We start from the raw sequence: 24,752 nt of genomic DNA, 5'->3' as shown, positions 1-24,752 counted from the left end.
GTCTCTGTACATTTTGTTTCTCCCTTGGGAGCAGAGTGTCGTCTCCGTGATTTCGGAGCGGAGTGAGACCTCCCGTTCTCACCCCCCACTTTGTGGGCGGTACCGCCTCTTTCCCATTGGCTCCTCCGCCGTGTCTCCGCCGCAGCGTGTAGTTCCGCCCAGAATTACTAGTTGAGGCAGAGGAAACGCTGGGCAGCCACGAGCGTTGTTCGCTGTGTACTTAGAAATACAATTCACCGACGGTATTCAACAGCACTCCCAGCGAAGAATTGACAGTAAACCACCGGATACTTATTTCAACCGTCGAGGTGAGTTTTCATAACCGTTTACCACTTACAGATGTGCCCGATGCCACAGCAGATTACCTCAGCTCGCTGGATTTCTCAACCTGTTCGTGCTGCTGTCTGTACTGTCCAGGCGTTTGTTACATCGATGATGGCAGCAGTTAGAGGATCGTTAGAGGACTAGTTAAAACCACATGTTAAACACCAGTGGCTCACAGGGAGCGAGCGGTCCAGTCATGAAAAAACCCCAAAAACCAACAAATAAATAAATAAACTGCAGCTGAATTGAATTGAGTTCGTAGCCGCTTCTCTCAACTGTGATGCGACATAACGCCTGTGTTAACGGCTTAGCTTGTTTCCCTTCATTTGTCAGTGCAGTTGTTGTTGCCATTGATCTGGGATTTTTTTTCACTGTTAACATTTGTGCTTGCTAAGTGTTAACCCGTGTTTTAGCTAGTTAGAATACAACTAGGCCTGTCACGACGCCTCATAACGGACTGTGACAACTAAAGAAATGTTAGCCGAATAGCTTTGAGCTAAATAGATGGAGTGCACAGAACCTGTTAGTACTTATTACCTGTTAATAAAAAGAAAACAAAAACAAGAACTTTTATTATAAACACGCCAAAAATACAAGTTGTGCCTTTTATTTAACTCCCCCCTATCCAATTACTGGAATAGTAATATGATTTCTATCTGCATGGATTTAATTTTAGTTTGAATTATAACAGGAAACATTTGTCTCCAAAGATCCGAAGCCGGGTGTTGAATGTCCGGCCTCCCACCTCTCGCAGTGTGAGGGGACGTGTTGCCCTCAGCTTTGCACGCTCCTCCACAAATTGTCCCAGTCTATCCTCGACAGACCCATCATTACCATGCAGATCAGTCGCAATGAGATAGAAGCCCCCCCCCCAAAGAAAAATAATTAGACATAACGTGACTGATGACATTGTCACTGGTACGCAGGCGAAGGTCACACAGGTGAGAAGTGTAAGGGAGTGGGCATCAGGTGTTTCTCATTACTAAGAATATCAGAGCCTGTATTTAAATACCACCACATATCCCACTCTTTCAGAGTAAATCTGCCATTAGGTTATTGAAACCGTTTCATTTATGGGAGATTTAAACACTACAGAAAAGGACAAGAAGGTCACTGTGACCTTTGTGTTCCTTCCTGTGTGCTAAATGTGTAAGAAAGCCTGTGTAGCATATGTAAGTGTTAAAATGTAAAGTTTGATGGCGTTAAATTCACAAATTTTATCTCCCACAGTGCCCCGAACAGTGCCACATGGTCAGAACAGGCTGAACAGAGCTTACGCAACTACCAGGATTTTGTTGTCAGTTGCTATATAGTTGCAGAAGACTGTTGACTGCGATTGGGAAAGCTCGTATATATAATAACAGAGCAGATGGCAGGTAGGGTGGGGTGGGGTGTTTCGCCTTATTGTTTGAAGCTCTAAGCTCGTGGTTGATTATTACACCGAATCACCTTGTGCTTAACTTATGGGAGGGTCAAAAGTTGTTTATTAATGCACGCGTTGTCCTTCACATCTTGGAATCTGTAGGACAACGTGTTCATCAGGTCTTTCTAGGCTGTAATCCTTAGAGCCCTCGCTGAAATGTTGAATAATTTATAAGCGGTTTATGTGGTTTATCGCAAGAGTTTTGCCATATTTTTTTTAATAGGTGGCGTGATTCATCTCCCACGCGCGCTCGGAAATTAAAACAAACTCACTGGAGTGAATGCAAAGGCGGAAAAATGAAACAGTTGCGGGCTTCACATGGCATTAACGCTCGTAAGTGAATGCTGAAAAATAATTTCCGTTTGTTAGTGTCAAGAGGTGAAACTTTTACGGTGCCTTTCAGCTTGGATTACACTTTCCACTTGATGTATTACAAGGATTACAGAGTACATGAAAAGTGAGAAAATGCTGCTGTTGTGCAGAAGAGGATTTCTTGCAGCATTGGCAGGGATGAATGTCAGGAAATAACACTGGCTGCTCAGATGGAGACAGTAATTAAGCCACTGTGCTGACAGTCAGTCTTGTCTAGTATTCGCTTTTCACCTTTGGATTCCCGGCCCCGCAGGGCCAAACATAACCTGTGCCAGGCACAGACGTTTACCGTGACTTCTTCTTATAATGGAAAATGCCTAAAACCTTTGTTGACAATACATCCTCATCCTGTTCTGCTATTTCTCCTTAGTCAGTTGGCAGTAAAAACATACAGCCAGCACATTATTATAGTGTTTTTGTTGTTTTTTTTAAAATCCCCAGCAAGGCGAGCAATGTAAACATTATCCCGTGTGTCTTTTTCTCAGTCCGGCTCTGTCCTCTGCGCTGCTGCTGTGTTTTCGTAACAGCATCTGTAATTGAAGCTGTACAAAGCCTGGAGAAAACAGATGATGGATGTAAGCCTCTGCTCCGGGTTCATCTCTTAAATTTCCATCTCATCCCAGTCTACCGCTGAGTCCCTGCTCGGTTTGTTTTTATTGCATGGATGTAACGGAGGATAAGTTTCCTTATGACGAGCTACGAAAGGCAAAACATCCAAGGCCGTTTGCGAGCTGACTTTCTTCGTGTGAGGCAATCGCGCTGTCTTCTACATAGTTTTCTCAAGACTTTCTTATCTGCTGGATCCCATCCCTGCTAGAAGGAGGGCTCCATCTCCATTTTCCTTATCAACATCGGCGGCCAAATCAGCAGGTGGGAGTGAGGCGAGGAGAAGCACAGGTGGTAAGCTTGTTGATCCAAAGAGTTGGATGCAAGCCAGGTTTGACCTCTGGACTGTCCCCGTCTCTCTGCTTTTCATTTAGGATCACATATTGAGCACATCTGCACAGATGCCATCACGTTAACCCTCAGTTTTCTCTGTTCCTCTCGTTTGTCTGAAGGTGGTTGTTGGATTTCTGCGGAAAAGAAGCTGTATTCACTAATCCAGATTGGGGGAGATATTCCAAATCCCTGTTTGTCATAGATCCATATAAGCTGGCACACATCACACAGCAGGCTCTCCGAACTTAAAAGTGTTAATAGCAGCACGCAGCTTTTAGTTACAGTCCCTCACAATAGGCTGTGAGCCGTATGAGCGGTTACATCCTCCGTTTGCTTTATGGTCACAGGGACACCCAAGACACTTAGATGCTTTAATGTGACGAAGCATATGGGAGATGCAGCGCCCTGGTAGTTTCAGGACCCCCTCGATCCATGTTTCTGCTGGAAGCTGATAAATTCTCTCACAGATGAGACGCAGCGAGCACTGATCTAAAAACTTAGGGATCATACTTTGAGAGGTTTGGACCCTTTAGACTCGGTGAGAGTTGTTTGTTTCACGTTTGCACGTGTACATGTATTGTTGTTTTTACATATTAGGAAGAGATGAATAGTCGACATCTTTTTATCACTCGTCTGATGTTTTCTCGCTGGACTTAAAGTCAACGTGCTGGAGTCGTAGAGTCAAAGCCAGCTGTTGAAGAATTCCTCATTGGTTGTTGTGATAAGAAGAATATGAGTTTATGGAAATGATGGTGAAAAAGGTCGCTCGATTTCAGCAGTGCCACCAGCTGAGCTGGATCTGGGGGGGGCGTACCTCCCCCTCCTGTGGTTGCCAAGGACACCGCCAGCCTCCACAGCGAACATTCGCCAAGGGAAGGCGCCAGAGGAGCCACCTCTGTGTTTCTCTGGGAAATTGAATTGTCAGCAATCAGTCATTGTGACAGCCAAGCTGACCACACAGATAACTCTATTAGCAGAGGCTGTGTTCCTGTGAGGCAACAGGCCTCTTAGCACTGATTCATACACTGAAACATACTGAGACTTGTCCTCATTCAAAGCTTGCTGTGTTTTCACAGGCAGAGGTCTTCACTGTCTCTGGATACAAGGGCTCTCATGTCTCTGTGCTCTGTTAATGTTTTATGGAAACAGTATCTTGTGTTTCCCTCCCCTCGTTTGTTGAAGTGACGCTGATGTGCCGTGCATGCGTGTGTCTGAGATTGTTAGGTCCCGTGCCACACAGATGGCCTCGCTGCTGCTTTCACAGGTGCCCTTCAACCAGCCTGACCGCAGTCTCCAGATCCTGCTGAGCCTCCAGCAGGACTCTGCTCTTCTGGAAACTCTGCCTCTTCACATCAACCAGCTGTGACCCAGGACACAGACACACTCGCACACACATACAGTTTCTGTCTTCAACTTTCTTTCTTTAGGCTTCCTGCACAACTGAGCATGGCAGAGGAAATCCCCATAGACTGAGCCGCAGCTAGCCTAGCGTAGCATAGTGGGGCAGGTACTCTATTAGCAGCGCTGAGTGCAGGGCAGACAGGCCTGGCCATTCAGCCAATTTATAGCCAGATACCAGGAGGAGCGGAGCCAGGAGAGATTCATTCAGTCACACTCACACCTCAATCTGAGCTATCAGAGCTAATTTATCAAGACACAGCTGTCTCGTCCTTCGTCCTTTAGCAGCGATATTTTTTTTCCTTGTAACCCATCATTAAGCGTCCTTTATGTGAGACCTGTATATTCTGATGTCTATTGATTCATCAATGGTGTCTGTCATGAAGCTACAGCTTAGGCCTGGGCAGTATATTGATTTTTTTAAGGTATGTTAATATGTTTTATAATGAAGTATAGGATGAGACAGCATTTGTGCTGATGTAGTTTAATGTTGTATGTAAACCCATGCTAGTAATTGCATGTCTTCTGTCACTCAGTGCTGCAAAACAATTTTTCCAGAACTGTGCTCGGTCTGCATCTGCAGACTATTTCTCTCCCCTGCACCATGAAGGGGGGAAAACGTGTTGTCTAAAAAAAATATTCCAGTTTAAAGATGATAGCTTAATGTTATACAGGGCTCTAGAGTGCGACCAATTTGGTCGCAAATGCGACCAAATTTTTCAGTGGTGCGACTAAAAAAATATATTTGGTTGCACCTGTGCGACCAACTGTTCCGGTAGCAAAAAAACCAAAAACAAACCTGCAACCTTCCCTGTGGTCAACAACAGACACACATTTTGCCCCTATCGTGGACTAAACCAATCAGAGATAGTCAGGGGCGGGACCTCTCTGATTGGCCATGGTCCAGTTGAAAGTGCAGGTGGAAGTGGGAGGTGAGTAGCTTGAATAAAGCGATATCGATTCATTAAATCCTGAATCGACTTTTAAATATAACTGTGTTTTGCCAGAAACGCCAGATTCTCAGATTAAAGCTCACAAAACCATTTCAACAACAACCAAACAGCAAACGAGAGCAGGTACACGGATTCCACGCAAAGACATAAACACAGAACGGACCGACGCTTCAGAATCAACTTTGTCTTTCTCGGCTTTCTCACCCGACGGCCCGTAGACGGACACGCTGTCGGAGATTAGCGGTTCTGATGCGTCGGGTCCGCGCTGTGATTACGTCTTTTTGCGCTGATTCTGAGCTGCAGGTTTTGTCTCTCTCCAACCAAAATTCACCGAGCCAGCAGCAAAAGAAGCAGCAAAAGAAGCAGCAAACTGCGCGTCACATTTGATCAATGTCGTCATGAATTTTGCTGTTTTGCTTCCACGACTATTAAAATCACACTTCATGCACAGCTAGCTCTCTCTCTCTGTGTTGTTTACAGCGCTGTCGGCTGCTGTCTTTTTCTTTTCTTTTTCTTTTTTCACTTAAATGACCTCGGACATTTTTTTTCTGTTGTTCAATACTGAAGAAATTTAAACTTTATATGCAGAACATTGTAGAATATTTTTAAGGTTATCTGCTATAAAAAGCCAAACCAGGAAAATCTCCTTCATGTTTTTCTGTGTTTTATTCTCAGTTACTTTCACACAAAGGCATCTGCTGTGATGTTCACAATTCTGATGAAGTCAGTACTGATAAATGATCAGAATTATAATATATCTGACTGTCTGAGGCTAAGTTGAATCGAATCGGGACTTTGAAAACCGGAATCGAATGGATTATAGAAATCAGTGATGATACCCAGCCCTAGTGAGCAGCCTAGGCACGACAGAAGTGGATGTAGCTGTAATAGGAAAATAACTATTGCTAACTTTTCTGTTAAGTTAAGGCCTGATCCTTCTGAAAATCATAGCCAGTGCTCTGACACGGTGTCATCAATCTTTGAATGCTGAAAAAGCACAGTGTATCCAGAAAAACACATTATATTATATAAATTATTATAAAATTTGTGTGCGCCTAACTTTTGTGCCGGTACGCCTAACTTTTTAAAGTTAGGCGTACCGGTACGCCCATGGCAAAAAGTTAGTCTAGAGCCCTGTTATAGTTGTTTGTATAGCCAAGCTACTTCATTTGTGGAAACAGAACGCTAACAAAATGCTGCAAGACTTGATTTACTTTTTTTAGGGATACATTAAATTCGCCAGTGAAACGTTATATTTTTTAACATAGTTGGAAGATGTTAAATGGTCTAAGTTTCCCGACTATGCAGTGACTTCTGATATATGATTTCCCCCCATGTCACCCAGCTGCACTACAGTAACTCAGTTGTTTTCTGCAATACTGTTTTCTTATTAAGTCTGTTTATCATTGTTTGAAAGGATCATCTGAGTCAGTGCCCTGCGGGGCTTTGTGGAGTTAAAGGAAAGATGAAGTGAATTCATATGCGTGTTTGTGACATACATTATAAATGCACAGAGAACTTTTATAGAGGAGGGTAAAATCTGTGAAGTCTCTATCACAATAAATGGTTTCATGTGTTTTTAAAAAGCGAGGAAGTCAAAGTGCGTAAGTCCATTATGTTTCCGTTCTCATGGCTGTTCAATTACAAATGAAGACACGCACAGGTCGGTTGTGTTACACCTCAGCTCTGGTCCAAATTGATGTTGCTTTGGTTCAGGTCTTTTGATCCTACCAGTCTGTTTATCAATCAGTCAACTTCATGCAATGGAGTTGATTGTTGACTGATTCTTCCGATGGAAAAATGAAAGTTTCTCATTTGAAAAAGCAGCTGGTCCAATGCAGCAGCAGGGGGATTCACAGTTAGCCAATCAGCTCCACAAGTAGGACTAACTATGATGTTAAGCCAAAGAATCAAGGAGGAGTAATAGGAGCAATCATATGAACCTCATGCATTCTCATGTAGTGCTTGTACTTTGCTATGGTCCGGTCTTAAAATCCCGGTCAGACTAGTATGTTTATGAGACAGAAGCGTTATCAAGTGTTAATTAGCTTAAAACTGAAGCACAAACTCCAGGAGGCCATATTATTCATTAGGTAATATCATTAAAACTCCAACCACTTGACAAGTTAACTTCCAGTCATTATTAGAGGAAGTGCAGTTTCTGACACCTCAACGGTGGCTTCATTTTTCAGTCCCGGAGGATGCAGCTTGGTATCTTAGCATCAGTGTCGAGTTAAAGCAGTGTTAAATTATGTTGGTCTCTAGTGATTACACTTGAAAATTTGGATGTATTTACTTTAAACTATGCAGTTTAATATAGTCACAGGGGTCCAGTCACACTGCCCACTAAGGCTCTCATAAAGTTGCAGCTTAGTGCAAGGACTACTACTTTATTTATAAACGAAGACCAGAATAGATGCTTGACTATATAGTACAATGTAGTGAGGAGGGTGGGGCATGGGGAGGGCTGACTCATGTCCCAGCTTCCCTCTTGCAAACACCCGAATCCACAACTGCATAATGGATAAATTGAGTTTCCAGTTTGCTGGTCTGAAACATCAGAACACCAGTGGAAAATATTACTGTTGGTCTCTGGGTCTGCATTAGTGAAGTAAATTTAGGTTGAGCCTGAACGTTATGAAAAGTATTTTTACAAACCATGAGATTTTCTCTCGACATGTGCGTCTTCATGTAAGACATAAAACATGCTGATTATGCCCGTAGATGTGCTGTTATGAATCACATCTGCCAGATGGTGCTCTTCAATCTCATAAGACAATTAGCAGGTAAAGTGCCCTCCTTAAGGAATCCTTTAAAAGCACTCACCGAGTAATAAGATGGTTTCTTGCACTTAGCTGCTCTGCAGGATTAGACATGTGCATAAGTGTCCATGCTGGTGATAGACTTATTAATCGGTCCAGTTAATTATCGCAGCCTTCCCCGTGTCAGTTTCGCCATTCGATGGACAGGTGTAAATACCAAGCTTTCAAAGTGCAATATATCTTTTTGCTCACCTTCTTTTTTTAACACATACAATACATATACATATATTTACTGTAAAGTTAGGCAATATGTTGAGATTTTTCAAGTGGTCACGGCCATATCAACTGGGAATTGCCATTAAGTTATCAGATAGTTATCACTCTTAGCCTCGTGGCTCGGAAATTTGTCAGACACCACAATGGAGGCTTCAGGCTTTATGCTACTAATGCTAAACTCTTCTAGGCTCTTTTAAAAAAAAAAAAAAAAAAAAAGATCTCATATCGTGAGATACTGTTACAGATCTTAGGTGATGCTGGAGTGCTCAGTTTCACAGCACTTTGCGTTATTGTTGCCAACACAGATGTAAGACGCACAAAGGAGAGAGAGCGGAATAAGAACATCTAGAAACGTAACATGCGCCTACACTGCTTTTGCGTCTTATCTGCTATAAATGTTAACTTTTTGTCTCCTTATTAATAATTGGGGGAAGAAAATGCTCAGCAATAATATAGCCATCTGTATTTGAGTGTTCCTCGAATCAGATATTGGTTTGTGTGCTTTTAGTTTTGTGATTCATATGTTTGTTTCTTTTACATGCAGAATAATATACTGTCAGTGATACTGATAATTCTAAATAATTTACTAATGGTATATTATGTTAGCTATAATATAAAATCAGCAGTAGTCATCATACTAGAGCTCACTTCGTTTTTGCCAACATAGTGTCTGTGCTGGTGGGGCATGGGGTTAATGTGCTCTCATTAAGGTAATGCTTTGTGGCCTGTTTAGTGCTCCTGCTGCTGGGGAGACAGCAAGTCTGTCTCTTTGTTACCTTTGTCTGTAGCCCTATAGCTGTGCTAAGCAGTTTAATGTCATTTACATGTGTATTATATATCATTTTCATTGGATCTTATTTCAGTGAACACACTCCCCACATGCAGCTGTTGGCTATTGAAGCAGCTTTACCACTATAGTGTCTTTCATGCCAGTGAAGCCCTGCTAAACTGGATTGAAATGTGTTAGTGTTTTTTAAGTATTTTTTTAAGCTTTTAGTTGTCTGAAATTGCGTGAGTGTAAATAGGTGTGTTTACCTTTTTACAGAAATCTGTCAGTAGAAGAGGGCCCTCTCTTTTTGGCAGGCAGATGAGTGCACTGACTACAGTGTCGCTAAAGCTTTTTATCACAGACAGCGATGTCATGTTCATCGAGAGTGAACATAACTGGTCAGAGGACAAGGTCGTGAGTCTTCTGTGGACATATTCTGTCTGGTGAATAGGTCTTAAACCTTATTGCTCCTATGTGTGTAATGTCCCGTGAGCCCTCCAAGTACAGCCTCTGCAACATTTTTATCACTTGCATTTTGAGTAATGACTGTCCGGAGGCACAGGATATTAAATGTAGTAATGACTGAGTCAGTGCGCCTTCAGATTCCTTTCTCAAAGAGGGGTGAGTCAATTATAGTAATGCAGCTTTTAGCTTTTATTAGACCTTATTAGTCCTAGAAGGATCAAACAAGGAGGTGGTAGATTTGTTTGTCTTATTAACTGTCCTGAAATAGCTTCTCTCTGGCAGGCTTTCCCATGCACTGATCATCTATGCGTATTGGCGTGTATTCATTTATTACAGAGCCTAAGCCATTGTTTAGAAGTTTAATGTCAAAACCAGCTGTGGGTGTTGCCCCACATTTGGGATTTTGGATAAAAATATACCTTTTCAACTGAATCCTGAGAAAAATGTCAGCAACATGTCTCGTTATAGTTTTTTTCTCATGTTGTCAAAAGAAGAAAAACTCTTCTGCCAGCTTGTACCAGGAGAATAATAGAAGCTGTAAGGAGGATGATGGAGCCCCAGGAGAGCAAGCTGTCATTTAATTACGCAGATATGAAACACGGGGAGCTGCGTGCGAGTGCGCGTGCATGCCAGTGTGTGCCGTGTGTCTGTGCTCGTTCATCTGTGTGGGTTTGCTGACAGTATCTGCAGGAGATGCTTCGTGTTATAGGTCAGCTTTTCCCACAGTGGAGAACAAAACATCTCAGACTCCAGATCGGATTTCCTCCCAGGTATTATCTCTCTGGGTTTAAATTCTTTCTGTCAGTTACATTGTTAGTGACCTAACAAGGGGACTAGGCTGGGAGGGGGGGGCGAAAATGCAAAACGAATGGATTTTTCCTCTAATTCTCTTACCAAATGACCCCAGTTAGAGCAATAATCTGCAACTGAGCCTTGTCACAGCCCATTAGCTTTACTCCGGTGCGGATTGTCGCCTCTAAAGACTCAGAACTATAAACACCGGCTTTGCCTGTTTACGAAAAGTGAGGATAAGGAAATTTCTAGTAACTGTACACTAGAAAGATTCCACTTGAATAGGGCATCACCGCACCAGTGCCCGGGTTAGGCGAAGTTGTTTACACAGATTTGTGTTTACCCCGAAATTGAAAACAGAGGAGCAGACATGGATGTCGGGCTCTCTGAATGGCTGGCAGGAGGCTAGTGGAATTTGTGCTAGCCTGTTTTCTATTGTGATGTGAAGATCGCTGAAGTGTTGAATGAGGACAGGAGTTTTAGTTGAGGACAGACATGCTTGTGTTCCTCTGTGATTGTAACATTTTGGCAGATGGGCAGATAAGTCTGCGTCCCGTCAGTGGAAGTGAGTTGGTCATAGGCCCAAGTCAAGAACGAGATAACCAAACTGGGTTATTTATTAGATAATAAAATATCCTTAAATTTTCCCCAAAGGTTGGGACATTTTGTGTTATAGCGGCTAAAATATTAAAGGGTCATTCTCTGTCAGTTTATCTAATGCTTCCCACTTAATTCCAATTGTATTGTTCCCATGGATTTTTTTTTTTTTAGGAACATTTCTAATTGTAAGTTTTTGGGAATGACACTGAAGGCTAAATGAACTTGTAACAACAACGTTTAAATAGAGTAACTAGATGCAATATGACAAAAAAGAAGGTAAAAATTACCGAAAAAGAGCACAATTAAATAGAAAATACCAAATAGTGAAATAACTTTTAAAAAGCTCAATAAATTAAATCTGCATATATTGGAGGCAAGTAAAGATGTGAAAAAATAAATAGAGGTGAGGTGTTAAGAGTTTCTGTATCTGTCCTTTTGGCACTGCCTGTCTGAAAAGATCACGTGGTTTAGAGGTTTTCCTTTTATTATCTATAACTTTTGGCCACAGCCACAGTTGTTTGCATGATCTCTGTGTCAGCTGATGGAAGAATCCACTTCGATTCCAACTGGATGATTCAGAGTAGATACTGGATTCTGACAGCAACCACAGAAGAGAAATCCTTTGGCAAGTAATATGGATTCATTCCACTCACAGTTTGATATTAAGGCCAAAAAATGTTTCTTTGTAGTAACATGCCTGGGACTACACCACATTTAATTTCCAAAGAGTGCAGTCCCTCCACAGTAATTACCGCTCACAGTAAATACCCATCACATACGAAAAGTCCTGCAGCCAGATATGGTTACACTGTGGTTAGGGAACTGTGAGTGTAGTCTCATTTCCATGCAACACAATAAAATTACACAGTGTTCCTGGGTCTTAGTCAGCTCGCCAGGCGCGTCCATCTTATTGTCCAAGGACCTCACATAACCCCATGATGATTGCTGGAATGGCTCCGGCTCTGAACCCCCATCATCACCTCTGCAGCTCCTCCAGGATTACAGGCCTCGCTCTGGGCAGTCGAGCTGTCAGCACGATCAGATCAGTAAACTTGGGAAACCAAAAGTAGCCATTTCACTTTAGAATAAAAATACTGAGAGCAAAAGAAGAAGAAGCTTTATCGAGGAATAAAGTCAATACAATTTTAATAAAATCCAAAAGACAAAAACTGCCACTCAAAACAGCACCAGGGGAAGGAGAAATGAGCCCAGACATATGTTTATACATGCCATGATAGTTTTTTTTTTTTACCATGGAAGTGTTTCTGCTTCTCCATCTTCTTTTTTTTACCAGGATCTGGCCCACTGGAAAGTTGTGTGGGCCAGAAAGTTTTTCAGGCCAGATTTAAACTCGAGCTGCTGCCTTTCAGTCATGTGGCACATGGTCACCTGCACACACAGCGAGCGCCCGTAAATTTCCATTTCTAATCCCTGACTTTAGTCTGTCATTTCACTCACTAAATTAGCTTAGTTTCTTGAGGATTAAGGTGAGACTTATAGGGGATCTGAAGGCTTTGCTGAACTTTCCCTCTTGTTCTGTGTGAAATGATGTGTGGTCATAAAAAATCAAAACGCACCCGAGTTCACCAAAAACCTTAAACTCTCACAGAGAGCGAGCTGACCTGTCAAGCATCATCAGTTTAGAAATGCGCTGTTCTATGGAGGATACAGTTCCTGCACAGAGCTTTAGTGTGATCCACCACTACTCTTTGCAAATTTTGGCCAGTGTCTCAAGTCATTTTAATTTTTTTTAAAATTTTTTTTGTGCAAGCTGAAAACTTTGCAGCACCGACTTTCAGAGGATCAAAACATGAAAATAAATCTTCGCTGCTTTTAAGCAAGAATCCCTTTTACATACCACAGAAAACAAACTTCAAATGAATCTAGATCAGCCTAAGAGGATAGTTTGAAGTTAAAGTCATTAAGATAAATAAACCATAAGGATTCTGAATTTTAAAAAGGCAATGCGTGGTAGGGCAAAGTGACACATTACCAATGACTAAGATGCTTTTTGTACTGTTGAAGTGAAATGTTTAAAATGTGTAGAACTGTAAACCTGGAAAGGTGCAAGATTAAAGATCAAATCAGAAGCAATGCAGCAGAACTGAAACTTTTTGTTTTGTAGTTTTCTATATAAAAATTAAATTTAAAACCATGTTTGTAACATTTTGTGAGCTTTGTTTTTTTTTAATTGGTTTTCTTGGGGGTTGTTAATTAGTCCTTCATTTGAACCCCACCGTCATTGCTGTAATCCTCTTCCCACCGTGCCGGATGACAGTGAGTCGATAGGATTTCATTGTTTATCGCCATAGCAGTACACCTGATGGCTGAGTCAGGGTCTTCGTAGCCCTGGAGGCACGTTAATATGAGGTCACTGTGCTGATATTCAGCACGAAAGCAGAGAGGCCAGAGTCAAAAGTGCGGCCATGACGTAAACAAGTAAATCTGAAGTCACTGTTGCCATGGTGAAAAAGGGCTAAATTAAGTGGTGGCACAGCTGGGCTTTCAGTTGCCCATCACATCACCTGCAAACAGTTCCTGATGGCCCAAGGTGTGATGGAGATGAGCAGAAAAAGGAAAAGATGGAGAGAGTGCAGAGAAGGAGAGGATGAGGGAGAGAGGAAAAAGTGGGAGGAGGGGGATTTGCTCATCAATCACTCAGGGATGCCTGCTGACATGGCAGCTACAGGACTCCTTTTGTTGGCAGAGACGAGGTATATCTCAAGGAAGTGTTTGGCATGCGCCACTGTGTCCACACACGGATGTATTCAGGCGCTTGCGTCTCACTGTTAAAGCAAAGACTGGCTCTGTCTCTGCTTAAAGCTCAGGATGTTCTGTGTGAGGTAGGCAGGAGTGCTTGCCAGCAGAAGAGCGGGGAGGGGAGGGGGGCGATGGTAAATGAGTTATCCCTTTATTAAACTGACAGATTTCAGCATGTCTTTGCAATTCTTCCGATAAAGTCATTTTGCCAGAATTGGAAGACCTCCTGGTCTCTCAGAGACACTGCTGACTCTAGAATGTAATGAAAGATGACCTTTTCAGTGTCGAAAGAGCCTCATGTGGGTTTTCTCTTGACACACTTTCTGCAGGATCCTCTGTTGCCTGCTCCTTTCCTCGTTGTGTGAGCTGATATTTATCCTTGGCGATGAGGCTCTCCTAAAAGCAACACGCTTTTGCAGGAGAAAGAACCTGAAGAGCACAGATGTGGGAAATTAAAGTGTGAGATCCAGCATGTAATCTGGTGTTACTCGTATTAATGCAGGTGGAGCTGAGTAAAACAGAATCTGGTATTAGAGAGTATTTGTTTGTGAGTGATCGGCTACAACAGATGGTAATACTGTTAAGGCAGGAAGATCTTGTTCCATATCAGCACTTTGAATCCTTCCCCCATCCTCCTCCACATCCATGGTGCGGTGTGAATGTGGGACAAACCTTGCAAGCTGCAAAGTGAATTTCCCTGCTGTAGCCTGGGAATCATTTCCTGTTACAGTTATAGAATTCTTTGCTATCATCGAGATAACATGTATGTGTTACACTCGAGCATTGTTCCACGGCATTGAAGGAAATGAAGCTCAAAACGTGTTTCGGCAGCTCTCATTTCTACCATTATCTATTCCCCTTGTTTCTTTGCCTTACATCTGTCCCTTGGGTCTATCCCAGTTTAGAATAAACATCAGCAACCAGCTTTGTCTCTATGGCAACAGCTGTAGATGCTGAATGGTAGCTCAGACATAGAGTAGGCAGGAAAAGGGTGGCGAAGGCAGTGGATGTTTCTAAATGTGATCTGGTGCTCTTTACCTGCATTGTTACAAGGGGTTATGAGACCAGCAGAGCTGCTCTGGGATACAGCTAGTCTGTACCCAATTTACAGTCACATGATATGTAACATTTCCGGCTTCATCAGTCTGATAAATGATGGCATTTTGTCATTTAGATGAGGTCGACTTAGCGTTACGTTAGTGTTCCTCTCTGCTTCATTCACATATATCCACAACAGTGACAGAGTGAGGCAGGTAACCCTCGTGACATTGTGAGTTTTCCTGCCTCGGCTTCTATATTTAGGAAGTCACCTCGATAATAGAGAAGCTACTTGCTCACCTTTGTGAATTGAGGAAGTCAGTGATCAATTCTTTCACACCTTGTTGATGATGCACTATGCCATGTGCATAAATAGGTCCAACTCTCTCACTCTGCTTTGTGATGCTCTCAGTAAGTGAAGTAAGCATGTAAAGGAAAACATAGAAAAAAAGACTTCTAAAAACAGCTGGAAGCAACAAACTGACTTCTGCTATTGTTAATGTTCTGCCAATATTTTGATTGTAAAGTTGTTAGCAATCAATTGTTTTAACCTTACCCATCACAGCCACACTCTAAAACCCAGTAAAAATGTTAGTGTACCTATTTTTCTTTCTCCTGTCGTGGCTGTTTAGGACATTTTACAAAGCAATGATGAGCTGAGCAACTGAAGATTCAGTGTGTGAGCCTGCCTTGGTATAATATGCACTCAGAGCTGCTGTGCTGTTTTGAAGGTGACATGTATATGCTACTGGGTCCAAGCTTATACAGGAAAGCACAAATTCAAATGCTGTGAGATTAATGAACAGTGCCTGTCTAAGAGAGGCTGATTTTTGTGCAACGCCAGGTTGCACAAAGCAAGTCGCTCACAAGAAAGGTGTAGAGCATTTGAGCAGTTTTCAAGATAAAAGCAAGCGTTCTGCTTCTGTAATATTGCTGGTGTAGAGGATAGAAGGCGGTGAGGTCAGTGGGGTTAGGCTATGAAAGCCACCCAGTCAGCCTGTCAGTTTAAGCTTGCCTTGACCCCCGTCGCACTAAACACTTCAATTACCCCACTAGCCAGCTACAAATAAAGCAGGTCTTTGCCTCCTTCCTTTCTGTGACGGCCTGAGGAAGTATTGGATTGATCCGACCAATACACCCAATCTGCTCAAGCATGCAGAATATTTGTTTTTCTTCTTTTCCTTGTTCAGTTGTCTAAATATTATTTAGTTCCACTCCCAAGCCGGATTTGTCAGCAGGGATTTTGCCTGGCATGTTTTCACTCCCCATTTACTGATCGCTGAGTCCTTCCAATCCTGGATGTTTCCACTTTTTTTTTTCTTTCTCTGAACTGTTTTTTTTATGTAATTTGAGGATTGTGCTCACTTGTTGCCATCTGCTTCCCTGGCTTTTTCCCATGCAATTTGAAATCTGTTATTAGTCCAGTACGACCCCTGAGCCGATTCATCCATCAGCAGGCAGATGTGGGTTTAGACCTTTGTCAGGCAATTGCAGGGTGAAACTGCTGGTAAAACAAACATGGCGTGACGTCATCTATTCTGGTGTCTCCTGCTGGAACTTGGCTGTTTGACTCTTCTCTAACCAATTGAAGGTTATCTGATACCAGCAGCTCAATGTCATTCCAAGGGGGGTTGGCTTGGATTCAGGAAGTGATTAAAAGGTAGCAGTTGGCCGGTCTTCCATCCAATTGCATTTGCCTACACGTTTTGCTTGTTTCTCCTAGCATAGTGTGTGTTTGTTCTTTTAATGCCATCCATCTATAGAAAGGCTGTCTGCTGTGGTTTTAGCTTGCCGGTTGTAAGCATTGACCTAGAAGAGTTAGAGCCTCCATCTGCTGCTATGTGCAACATGAGCCACGCTTCTAGGAACGGCCAAGAAATTCAATGCTACTTCCTGTCCTCACCTTGTGCAAACAGGGGGGCAAAATAGGTAGCATTTCAGGGAAAGTGGGGGAGGGGGACACTTCTGTGTCAGGATTCTTGTTCAGTAATTACGAGCAGGGACAAACGGCTGGCTTCAAGGGGAAAACAAATGAGAAAACTTTTTGTTAAATCTGGCCTGATATATATTTGCGTTTGCTCACTACCTGTGTGGAGCAGAAATGAGGCCCTTTGCCCTCTGTGTCTGACTCTTATAACAGCATAAGTATCACAGCGCTAGTGTGAATTTTAAAAAGGCAAAATAGAAAGATGGACATCTTTTAATCTGAGATTTTAAGTGTCTTTGGCAGCATGCGGTCCTCCTCCTGATGAAAATGTTTTGTTTTTCCTTCTTGGACAGTGGTTTCGAGTGATCCGACAGGAAGATGGATGAGCTCCAGGATGTACAGCTGACTGAGATCAAGCCGCTGCTGACCAATAAGGTGAGTTGCAGCGAGAACAAGGTGATGACAAGCTGCAGAGGCGACAAGATTAATTTTTTGTAACCATACACATAAAATGAACAGATGTGTTGTCTCCTAAAAATGAATAAGCACCCACTACAGCACTCCCAGGAAAATACATACGCTAATACACTAGTCATGCATGCTCTGCAGTGCCGTTCATCAAAGTGAATTATTCATATATGCTCAAGTGTAAAGGGAATGGGGGGGGGGGGCGGCAAAAGGGGTTGTAGACAGAATGAAGCAATGAGAGAATACGTAACAGAGGCAGAGAAAACAGTCTGGCGAGGAGGTAAAGAGATCAAAGGAAAAGCTAAAAGAAACTCATCTCTTTTATTTCTGAAGCTTGAAAGTTTGCAGCGAGTGAGGGACAATAAAAGCAGAAAGAGACAAGAAGCGCTACCTGTCTTTCCTTCTTCCCGCCTTCATTCTCAACACCTGATTAACTGATTAGAACAATAATGATGACGACGATGATGATGATGTGTCTGTTTTGTTCTGTACCCCGATCACTGACACAGTCAGGAGCATATCGTGCCTCAGAGGGAGGAGTGTGTGATTATGTATCGGCTCTTAGGGGATTGCGTCACCTCAGGGGTGGATTTGAAGAATGAGAACATTTCCCTGAGTGTGCTCTATGCCAGTTAAGGTAAATGTATTATGTTAGAAGACAGAGTGGGGAAAATGCATCATGGAAATCATTGAAATAGAGGAGACTGGCACTGACCTCTCACTCCACCTAGTGGTCAGCTCATTAAACAGATGAGTCTTCAAAGTGGATTGAGATGATGTTGATGATGTGATAACAATGATGAAGGAGGATCCTCATTTCTGTAAAAGTGGTGGAAACTGGTTCTGACTGCCGACTGATAATTTCTTATTACACTGGTCAAGCTCAGAGCACCTAGGTAGCCAGCGAAGGTTATAAATGTATCCTGTCATTTAGTATGACATTAAAGTGCCTTTAATAAAAGCAAAACAGGCCTGTTAGTTTTGGCCAATCACAGTGTAGTTCATATCTTAGTTTTCTTTAAGGTCTGATATTTATAAGGAGACCAAGCTGTCAGTATTTCCAGTTAACTTGTTAGATGTAAAAGAAATGGTTAAGCTGAGTGACTTGGACAAGACTTTTTTCCCCCTTTGTCTTGTGGCACCACGTACCACAGCTTTACTCAAGCCTTTACTGATTTTTAATATGTAGGTCGTGTCTATGGCACGCATAGGTGGCTGCTGTTCGTTTTAGCTCATCATTGTAACCTTCATTGCACCGTCTCCCGTCCCAGACTATGTAAAAGAAGCCTTTTAAAAGTCTCTTTAATATGTTGAGTCACCTGACTGCAATCAAGATGCCCTGTAAAGTGTGATGATTGACATGGTGCAGTGAATCTATCCATCCATTTCTTTAACCACTCCAATAGCGATTTTGTAATTCACCCAACATTAAAAATCAAAGCAACCCCATTTACTTGCATTACATTCATCACATCTCAACATTATTTCATTATAGTGGTGGATTTGTATCCAGATTTCTGCTGCACAGGCAGTTAGAAGAAGAAAAGGACCGCTCTGTAGAAACCATCTCCGTTTAAAAGCATGTACACCCCACTGGTCTCTCCTGCAACTCAATCCCAGTGGCATCTTTTCTGTGGTCGGCTGCCCACTCAGGCCTCAAACAATGCAAATTAACATAAAAACGTCAGAATTGTGCACCATCACATGTATTATGTGAAGCAAAGACTTTAGTTTCGATGCTGTTAAACTAAGGAGCTAATGATAAGTTATCAACAGCTCCGTGAAGAGCTGCATGAATGTCATGGATATAAATGTAATCAGACATGGGTTATTGCCATTTTGTCTGCACACATGTATACATCCTGCACCACACTCCCATCCATCTGGTGGGGTTACACAAACACATTAAGAGTGATTACCAGCTTTAGCATACTACGCTACATTTAACTCTCCTCTTTTCCTTTTCACGCAGAATGCACGCAACTTTCAGGATTTCGACTGCCAGGTAAGTGTAGCTCTCTGCTCCCACTGTTAATTTAGCATTATGATTCATTCTCAGCTCCACACTGCTGAACCCATGCATTCTTTGTACATCCGAGCACGTTACTCAAAATAATTGTCATTCCAGAAGAAGAGTTATTAACCTTGAGGAAGCAGTTTTCCAGATCCCCCCTTTTTTATGTCTTAGAATGAGGAGAAGGCTTGCCAGCCTTCCACCTCTTGGGCAGTTTGCTTTTTCTTGCAACGATTCTCCTGCAGGAGGAGGAGTCACGATGCTGGGGAAAGCTCTGTGCTGTGTTTTAATGGCCATCATGACTGCTAAGGGTTAAACCTTTCATCCCTAGCTCACTTTCTGCAGTCACGCCTCCTTCCAGCATCCCGGCAGAGCTAAATATAGCCGACGCAGGCGGGGGAAGAGAGTAAGCATGTTAGCCGGAGCAGGCAAGCTGCATGCTCCTTAGCATCCTGTCAGAACTATTATTAAGACATTCATGTGCGTACAATCCTGCAGTCAGTCAGCTGCTCGTGTTCACCGTGTAATCTTTTATTACCACTTTTTTGTGATTCCCTTTGAAGTCATGCTGTTGTCAGTTACAGAGAGAATTGAACCTGAATCCGTCCCACTGGTGGTTTGACCTCATTTGCCTTTCAGCCATTATGACCTCACATGGTCACACTCAGGAAGCTCAGGCAGTTCACAGTGTAGTGGTTTTACACATTCGCCTAACTAGTGAAAAATTCCCAGTTTGATCCTGAGAAGATTGTTTTGGGAACAGTAACTGGTGTAAAAACTCAAATCCAAATCAATTAAACCGCTGTGGCGACCCCCTGTGAATAAGGGAGCAGCTGAAGATGGGAAATTGCTAAAAAGGGTGCTGATGATGGATCGTGAGAAGGTTCAATTCTCTTAAAAGATTTATAGTGTTAACAAACTGTGCTGGTGTTCCTCCTGATTTGGTAATCTGGCCATTTGGCAATAGACGTGATGGAGTAAATATCTTGTAAATATTTAGTATAACACTGAACCCGTCACGCAGCGTAATAACACTAAGATAAAAGGAGAACACACCCTATACAAGACATCAGACCTGTGTGGGAGGGGTCCTGCCTGCCGCAACATCACTCTGAGCCGTGACATTCCAGCAGCTGGAGGATGAATCCAGCTGCTCTCTTCCTGCTGCTAAAGCTCCCACCACAGGCAGTCCACAGGTACTGCAGGAGTCGTGCCAGAGCTGTGCATACCTGCAGAGGAGGACAGTGGTGGTGGGGTGGAGTCAGGGAACCTAAAGGTTCAAACTGCTGCAGCTTTGTTTCTCTTACAATTTTCTGCTTATGCCAGGAAAGGGAGAGGAAGGTGTGTGACAGACTCCTCAAACCCAGAATGCTGACTGTGCATTTCAAAAATAGTTTTAGTGTCATGGTGTTGCTGCAGTCTCGCACTGCTATGTTTTTAAGTCCATTTTTTAAACTTTTGCTTAAGCTTTGTTTATTGTTTCTATATATGTATAGCGTTTTATATATTGTATGCAGTGTGTAGGTTTTTGCATTTTCAGGGAAGTGTGTACTTTTAAAATAGCAGTTTCTCTTTATAACTTTGCCCAACTTTCTCATTATTTAGTCTGTGGCTTTTCAAATCCTCACTGTCTCATTATGCGCACTAGAGGGCGCCACGAGGCTGTTCGATAGCTCCAGACATGTGACAATTTAAATGGAAAAAAAGAACCTTAACTGTGTTGGTAACATGCTGAGCTGCCATGTGTTGCTAGAACAGCTTTCTCATCTAGTGTTGTGAAGATGACTGTGCAGAAAGCTTTCTGATACACTGGACGGAGATCTTGTGGCTGTGTAGACTATAACATATGATTAACACAATTGTCATCAAACTGACCGTGTCACAGGTAAACAATGTTTTGAGCTGGTGCATTTTAGTATACAAAAATCGGTTCAAATCAAACCCTACTTTCTGGAAATGATGCAATTGAGCTAATCTCTGCAGATCATAGTGTCACTGTGCGTCTGTATGACTCCTCAGGCTGCAGGGGGCTTTGCTGAGGCACATGATGATTCAGTGCATGAAATGACTACATGTGTTTCGCTGGCACCCTCTGTGGGTTAAGAAAGGAAATAAATCAGAGAAACTGGTCTACAACCAAACATGCTGCTATATGATTAACCAATAAAGAGACCCTGGTCCTTATAACCTCACAAACTCTGTGTCTACATGTTTGCCATTGGCTGCACTGAGCACCCCGTCAAAGGCGTGACACCCTGCACCGTTAGGAGTTGTACTGATGGTAGGAGAGTGAGAAGGAGAGAGCAATACACTACGTGGATCAAATGACTCAGCAGCAAGTTTAGAGGACATAAATCCTGATGATGTCCTGTTTTGATAGTAAGGGGAAAAGGTGGCTTGCTATCTTTTGCTCGTAAGCCTGGAACACGAGGAGTCATTAGCCAAAGCTCAGTGTCAGAGTCACTACTTGACAGTCATTTACATGATTAAGTGGTGCCTTGAATGAGCCAACATCCGCAGCAAAGCTATTGCTATCGTAAGCCCTCCTGCTGCGTTATACGCTAGTCCACTCTTGCTGTGAGCTGGATCTGATTATATCCACTCACACGGAGATATTTCAGGGTTCTAAAGCCATTCGGATGAAATGTGATGCAAAAATAAATGTGGATACGGTGCTTGGCGACAAGCAGCCATTTTGCTGATGCAGAAAACAGCCCAGGGCGAGCCGTCAAAGTCAGCCTCCTCTCCTCATCAATAAGACAGCGTGACGTCAGCAGCCTGCACATTTTCCTGGACTGCATTCTTTGTACCCCATCACCCCGCTTCCATTCCCCCCCTCCCCCTTTCCTTTTCTCCTCCAAACCCCGCCCTCTGCCTCTACCCACCTGACCCTCCGCAATCCAATTAGAAGAACCAGTGACTGGATGTATGGACGCACTGTGACTACCAAGCACAAACTGCAGTCTCACTCTCCTCCCCCTCTGTCTTTTTCCTGCTCTCTTTCCCACCTCTTGTCTCCGTCGCTCTCTCTCTTGTTCTCTCTGCATCGTATCCATCCCCCACCCCTCCTGCTTTCATTCAGGTTACTTTTCCTTCTCCTCCTCACTCCATCTGCTGTGTCTTTCTCCTCCCTCTCTTCCTTCCTTGTCGCTACTGCTCTAGCTGCCTCACCCTACATCCCTCACTTCCTACCAACGCTCCCTCCCTCCTCCTGCTCCTTTCTGAGGGCTTCAAAGCTGCCCAGCGCACACTCACACATAGCATTACACCACTCCTCTCCTGTGTGGGAAAACCATGTCAGCTATTCTGGACCTGGACCAGATTGCATGCGCTGGAAATGAAGCGGTGAGTGACAAACGTGTCTCGCCTGACTCGACACACCTGGCTCTGTCCGTGCTTCAAGGAGGTTCTGGTTCAGATTAGGGGTGTTGTGGTGCTGTTTCTCCAAAGACATGCCGACAGCAGCTGGCTAAACGAAGGGAATAGCTCTGGGGTCTGGCTTTGATGGGACTCGTGCTCTCTGGGCAGCTGCTGGTATGGGGTGACCATTTGTTCAGTGTGTGCGTGTGCGTATGTGCGTGCAACTACAGGTCACACAGCGTCCATATGTGCAGCCTGCACAGTCTAAAGCTGCTCAGGGTGCAGTTGTGCATTTTAATGTGATGATATGAAAGATGCTTGTGTTGTGCTCAAGTGTTTTAGGATGTGCGCCTGTCAATATCCATCAGCTGGTTGTTGGTAACTGTGTGTGTGGATCTCACATGTTTGTTTCTGCATGTCTTCATCATGTCTTTCCGGCGATGAGTGAATTGCTGTAGATGTTGCGTTTTGCAGGTGTGCATTGTGTTCTTTTTTTCTGTTATCACAGGGAGGTCACTCACCACCCACCCCACACACCGTGACAAGAAACCACCAAAGCCACTGTAGCGGGTTGTTCCTTCCCCGCAGAGTCCTTGAGTTTGTTGTTTCAGCCCACTGCTTTGATGGCACACACACTTACTGTGTGTGCTGCAGGTGGGGAGGGTCGTGTTAGTGTCAGAAATGGATGAGGTTGGCCTGTACCCGAGATGATCCCGGGCTCTGTCCACTTGCATGTGTGCACTTAAGTCATTTACAGACTGCTTGGTGTTTCCGCCCAGTAATGCTGCTCCCAGTGGTGATTGATGCCTCTCCTGGCAGGGTGGAGTAAACTGAGAGGAGGGATTGATAGGCAGTGAATTGCGGGAAGAAGATCAGCATGACAAAGTGCTCTGTTCTTTTTTTTTTTTTTCATCTCACTCCAACTCTCTCACCATGTTTCTTTGAAAAATGAGTACTCACCCATTTGTGGCACCAGAAAGGCCCCTCTCCTCAAAGCATAAAACCTCTGCTCAGTATTCACATTTCACCTCCAACCCAGCCCAAATGCCTTAACGTATTTTTCGTCAAAATGCTAGCTATCATGAATGTATTAAAGTGGGGAAAAGGTTGATGCCATTGCAGTGCTCTCCTTCTTTTTTCCCCTCTCTAGATGTCCAGCCTGTCTCTGTCACTCTTTGCTTTCATGCTCTATTTCCTCCGCCGGTTTACCTAACACATGTTAGGGTGCACGTATAGCACATAGACTCAACAGAATACCAGCATTTGAACAAAGTGCATTTATATTGTTTCTCAGAGCAAAGCACTGAGTGTCCTTGACTCTGTCCTTGTCTAAAAAACCTTAAAGATTCTGCAGCAACACAGCCTTGGTGAGAGTGTTTTTTCACCTTTAACAGGTTGTTCTGTCACCTCACCAGACCGAGGTTACAGAATCGCTTCATTAAAAGCCCTTCGATGAGGGCAGAGCTTCCTGTCAGCAGATAGGCTTTCTTTAGGGTTTGTGCCATCTGAGAAATACAGGTTATAATGAGAAGCTGTTTTGTAGCTCGCTATCTTGAGCATCACTTTGTGGTGTTTTTGAATGCAGTTTTCATGTGTTGTGCGACAGGCTAATCGCTATAGCAACTCCCACTCAAAAGCAAATATCTCACGCTGTTGCTGACATGATGAGTATTTTTCCTCTTATTATAGATTGCAGATGTAAGTCAGTGCAGTCTCGCCCTTGAGAATTAGCCTTTATCTCTGAAGATACTGGGACACATGTCCGTCAGTTAAATGCAGGCGGCCGAGATTACGCAGGGGAAAAATGGCAGCGTACAGTCAGTCACACTCCCCTCTTAGTCTGTCAGCCGTAACCTGTGTCTCTCTTCCACTCAGGCTCACTCTCTCTTTATTATTGATGACCAGTGGGCCTTCTGACGAGGCAAGCGGATGAGGCACCACCCGCTGTTCTGTGCAGCACAGACACCCTAGCGTGCATGCATGTGGCTGGAACGTGCAGGGTGTAGTTTGCAGCTGCAGATCATGCTGATCTTGGGAGGTTTTGTGCATTGTAACATGATGATTCGGTGATTCTGGGGGAATCTGGGAAATGCATTTGCCTCTTCTTGTGTA

At 43.4% G+C, this 24,752-nt stretch overlaps 1 protein-coding gene across 3 annotated transcripts in view; it reads left to right on the top strand.

Moving 5' to 3' along the window:
- Positions 1 to 147: 147 nt before the first annotated feature.
- Positions 148 to 24,752, top strand: part of ndrg3a (ndrg family member 3a) — a 33,865-nt gene continuing 9,260 nt past the window's right edge. For 2 of the 3 annotated variants that reach the window (XM_086291534.1, XM_086291533.1), the window contains exons 1-3: positions 148 to 308; positions 17,152 to 17,233; positions 19,239 to 19,271. In XM_086291534.1, coding sequence (XP_086147660.1) covers positions 17,177 to 17,233; positions 19,239 to 19,271 — 90 coding nt within the window. In that variant the 5' untranslated portion in view covers positions 148 to 308; positions 17,152 to 17,176. Of the gene's footprint in view, positions 309 to 17,151; positions 17,234 to 19,238; positions 19,272 to 22,250; positions 22,626 to 24,752 lie in introns of those variants that run through there. The other variant, XM_086291535.1, reaches the window with a different exon arrangement.

The sequence above is a fragment of the Aulonocara sp. 'chitande type north' Nkhata Bay genome, linkage group LG5 (assembly GCF_057382095.1).
Source record: "Aulonocara sp. 'chitande type north' Nkhata Bay isolate Kocher_YH1m ecotype deep benthic linkage group LG5, A_spYH_male_GT1.1, whole genome shotgun sequence".
Taxonomy (NCBI): Eukaryota; Metazoa; Chordata; class Actinopteri; order Cichliformes; family Cichlidae; genus Aulonocara; species Aulonocara sp. 'chitande type north' Nkhata Bay.
The sequence above is the reverse complement of the archived record's forward strand: the minus strand, read 5'-3'. Positions and strand labels throughout refer to the sequence as shown.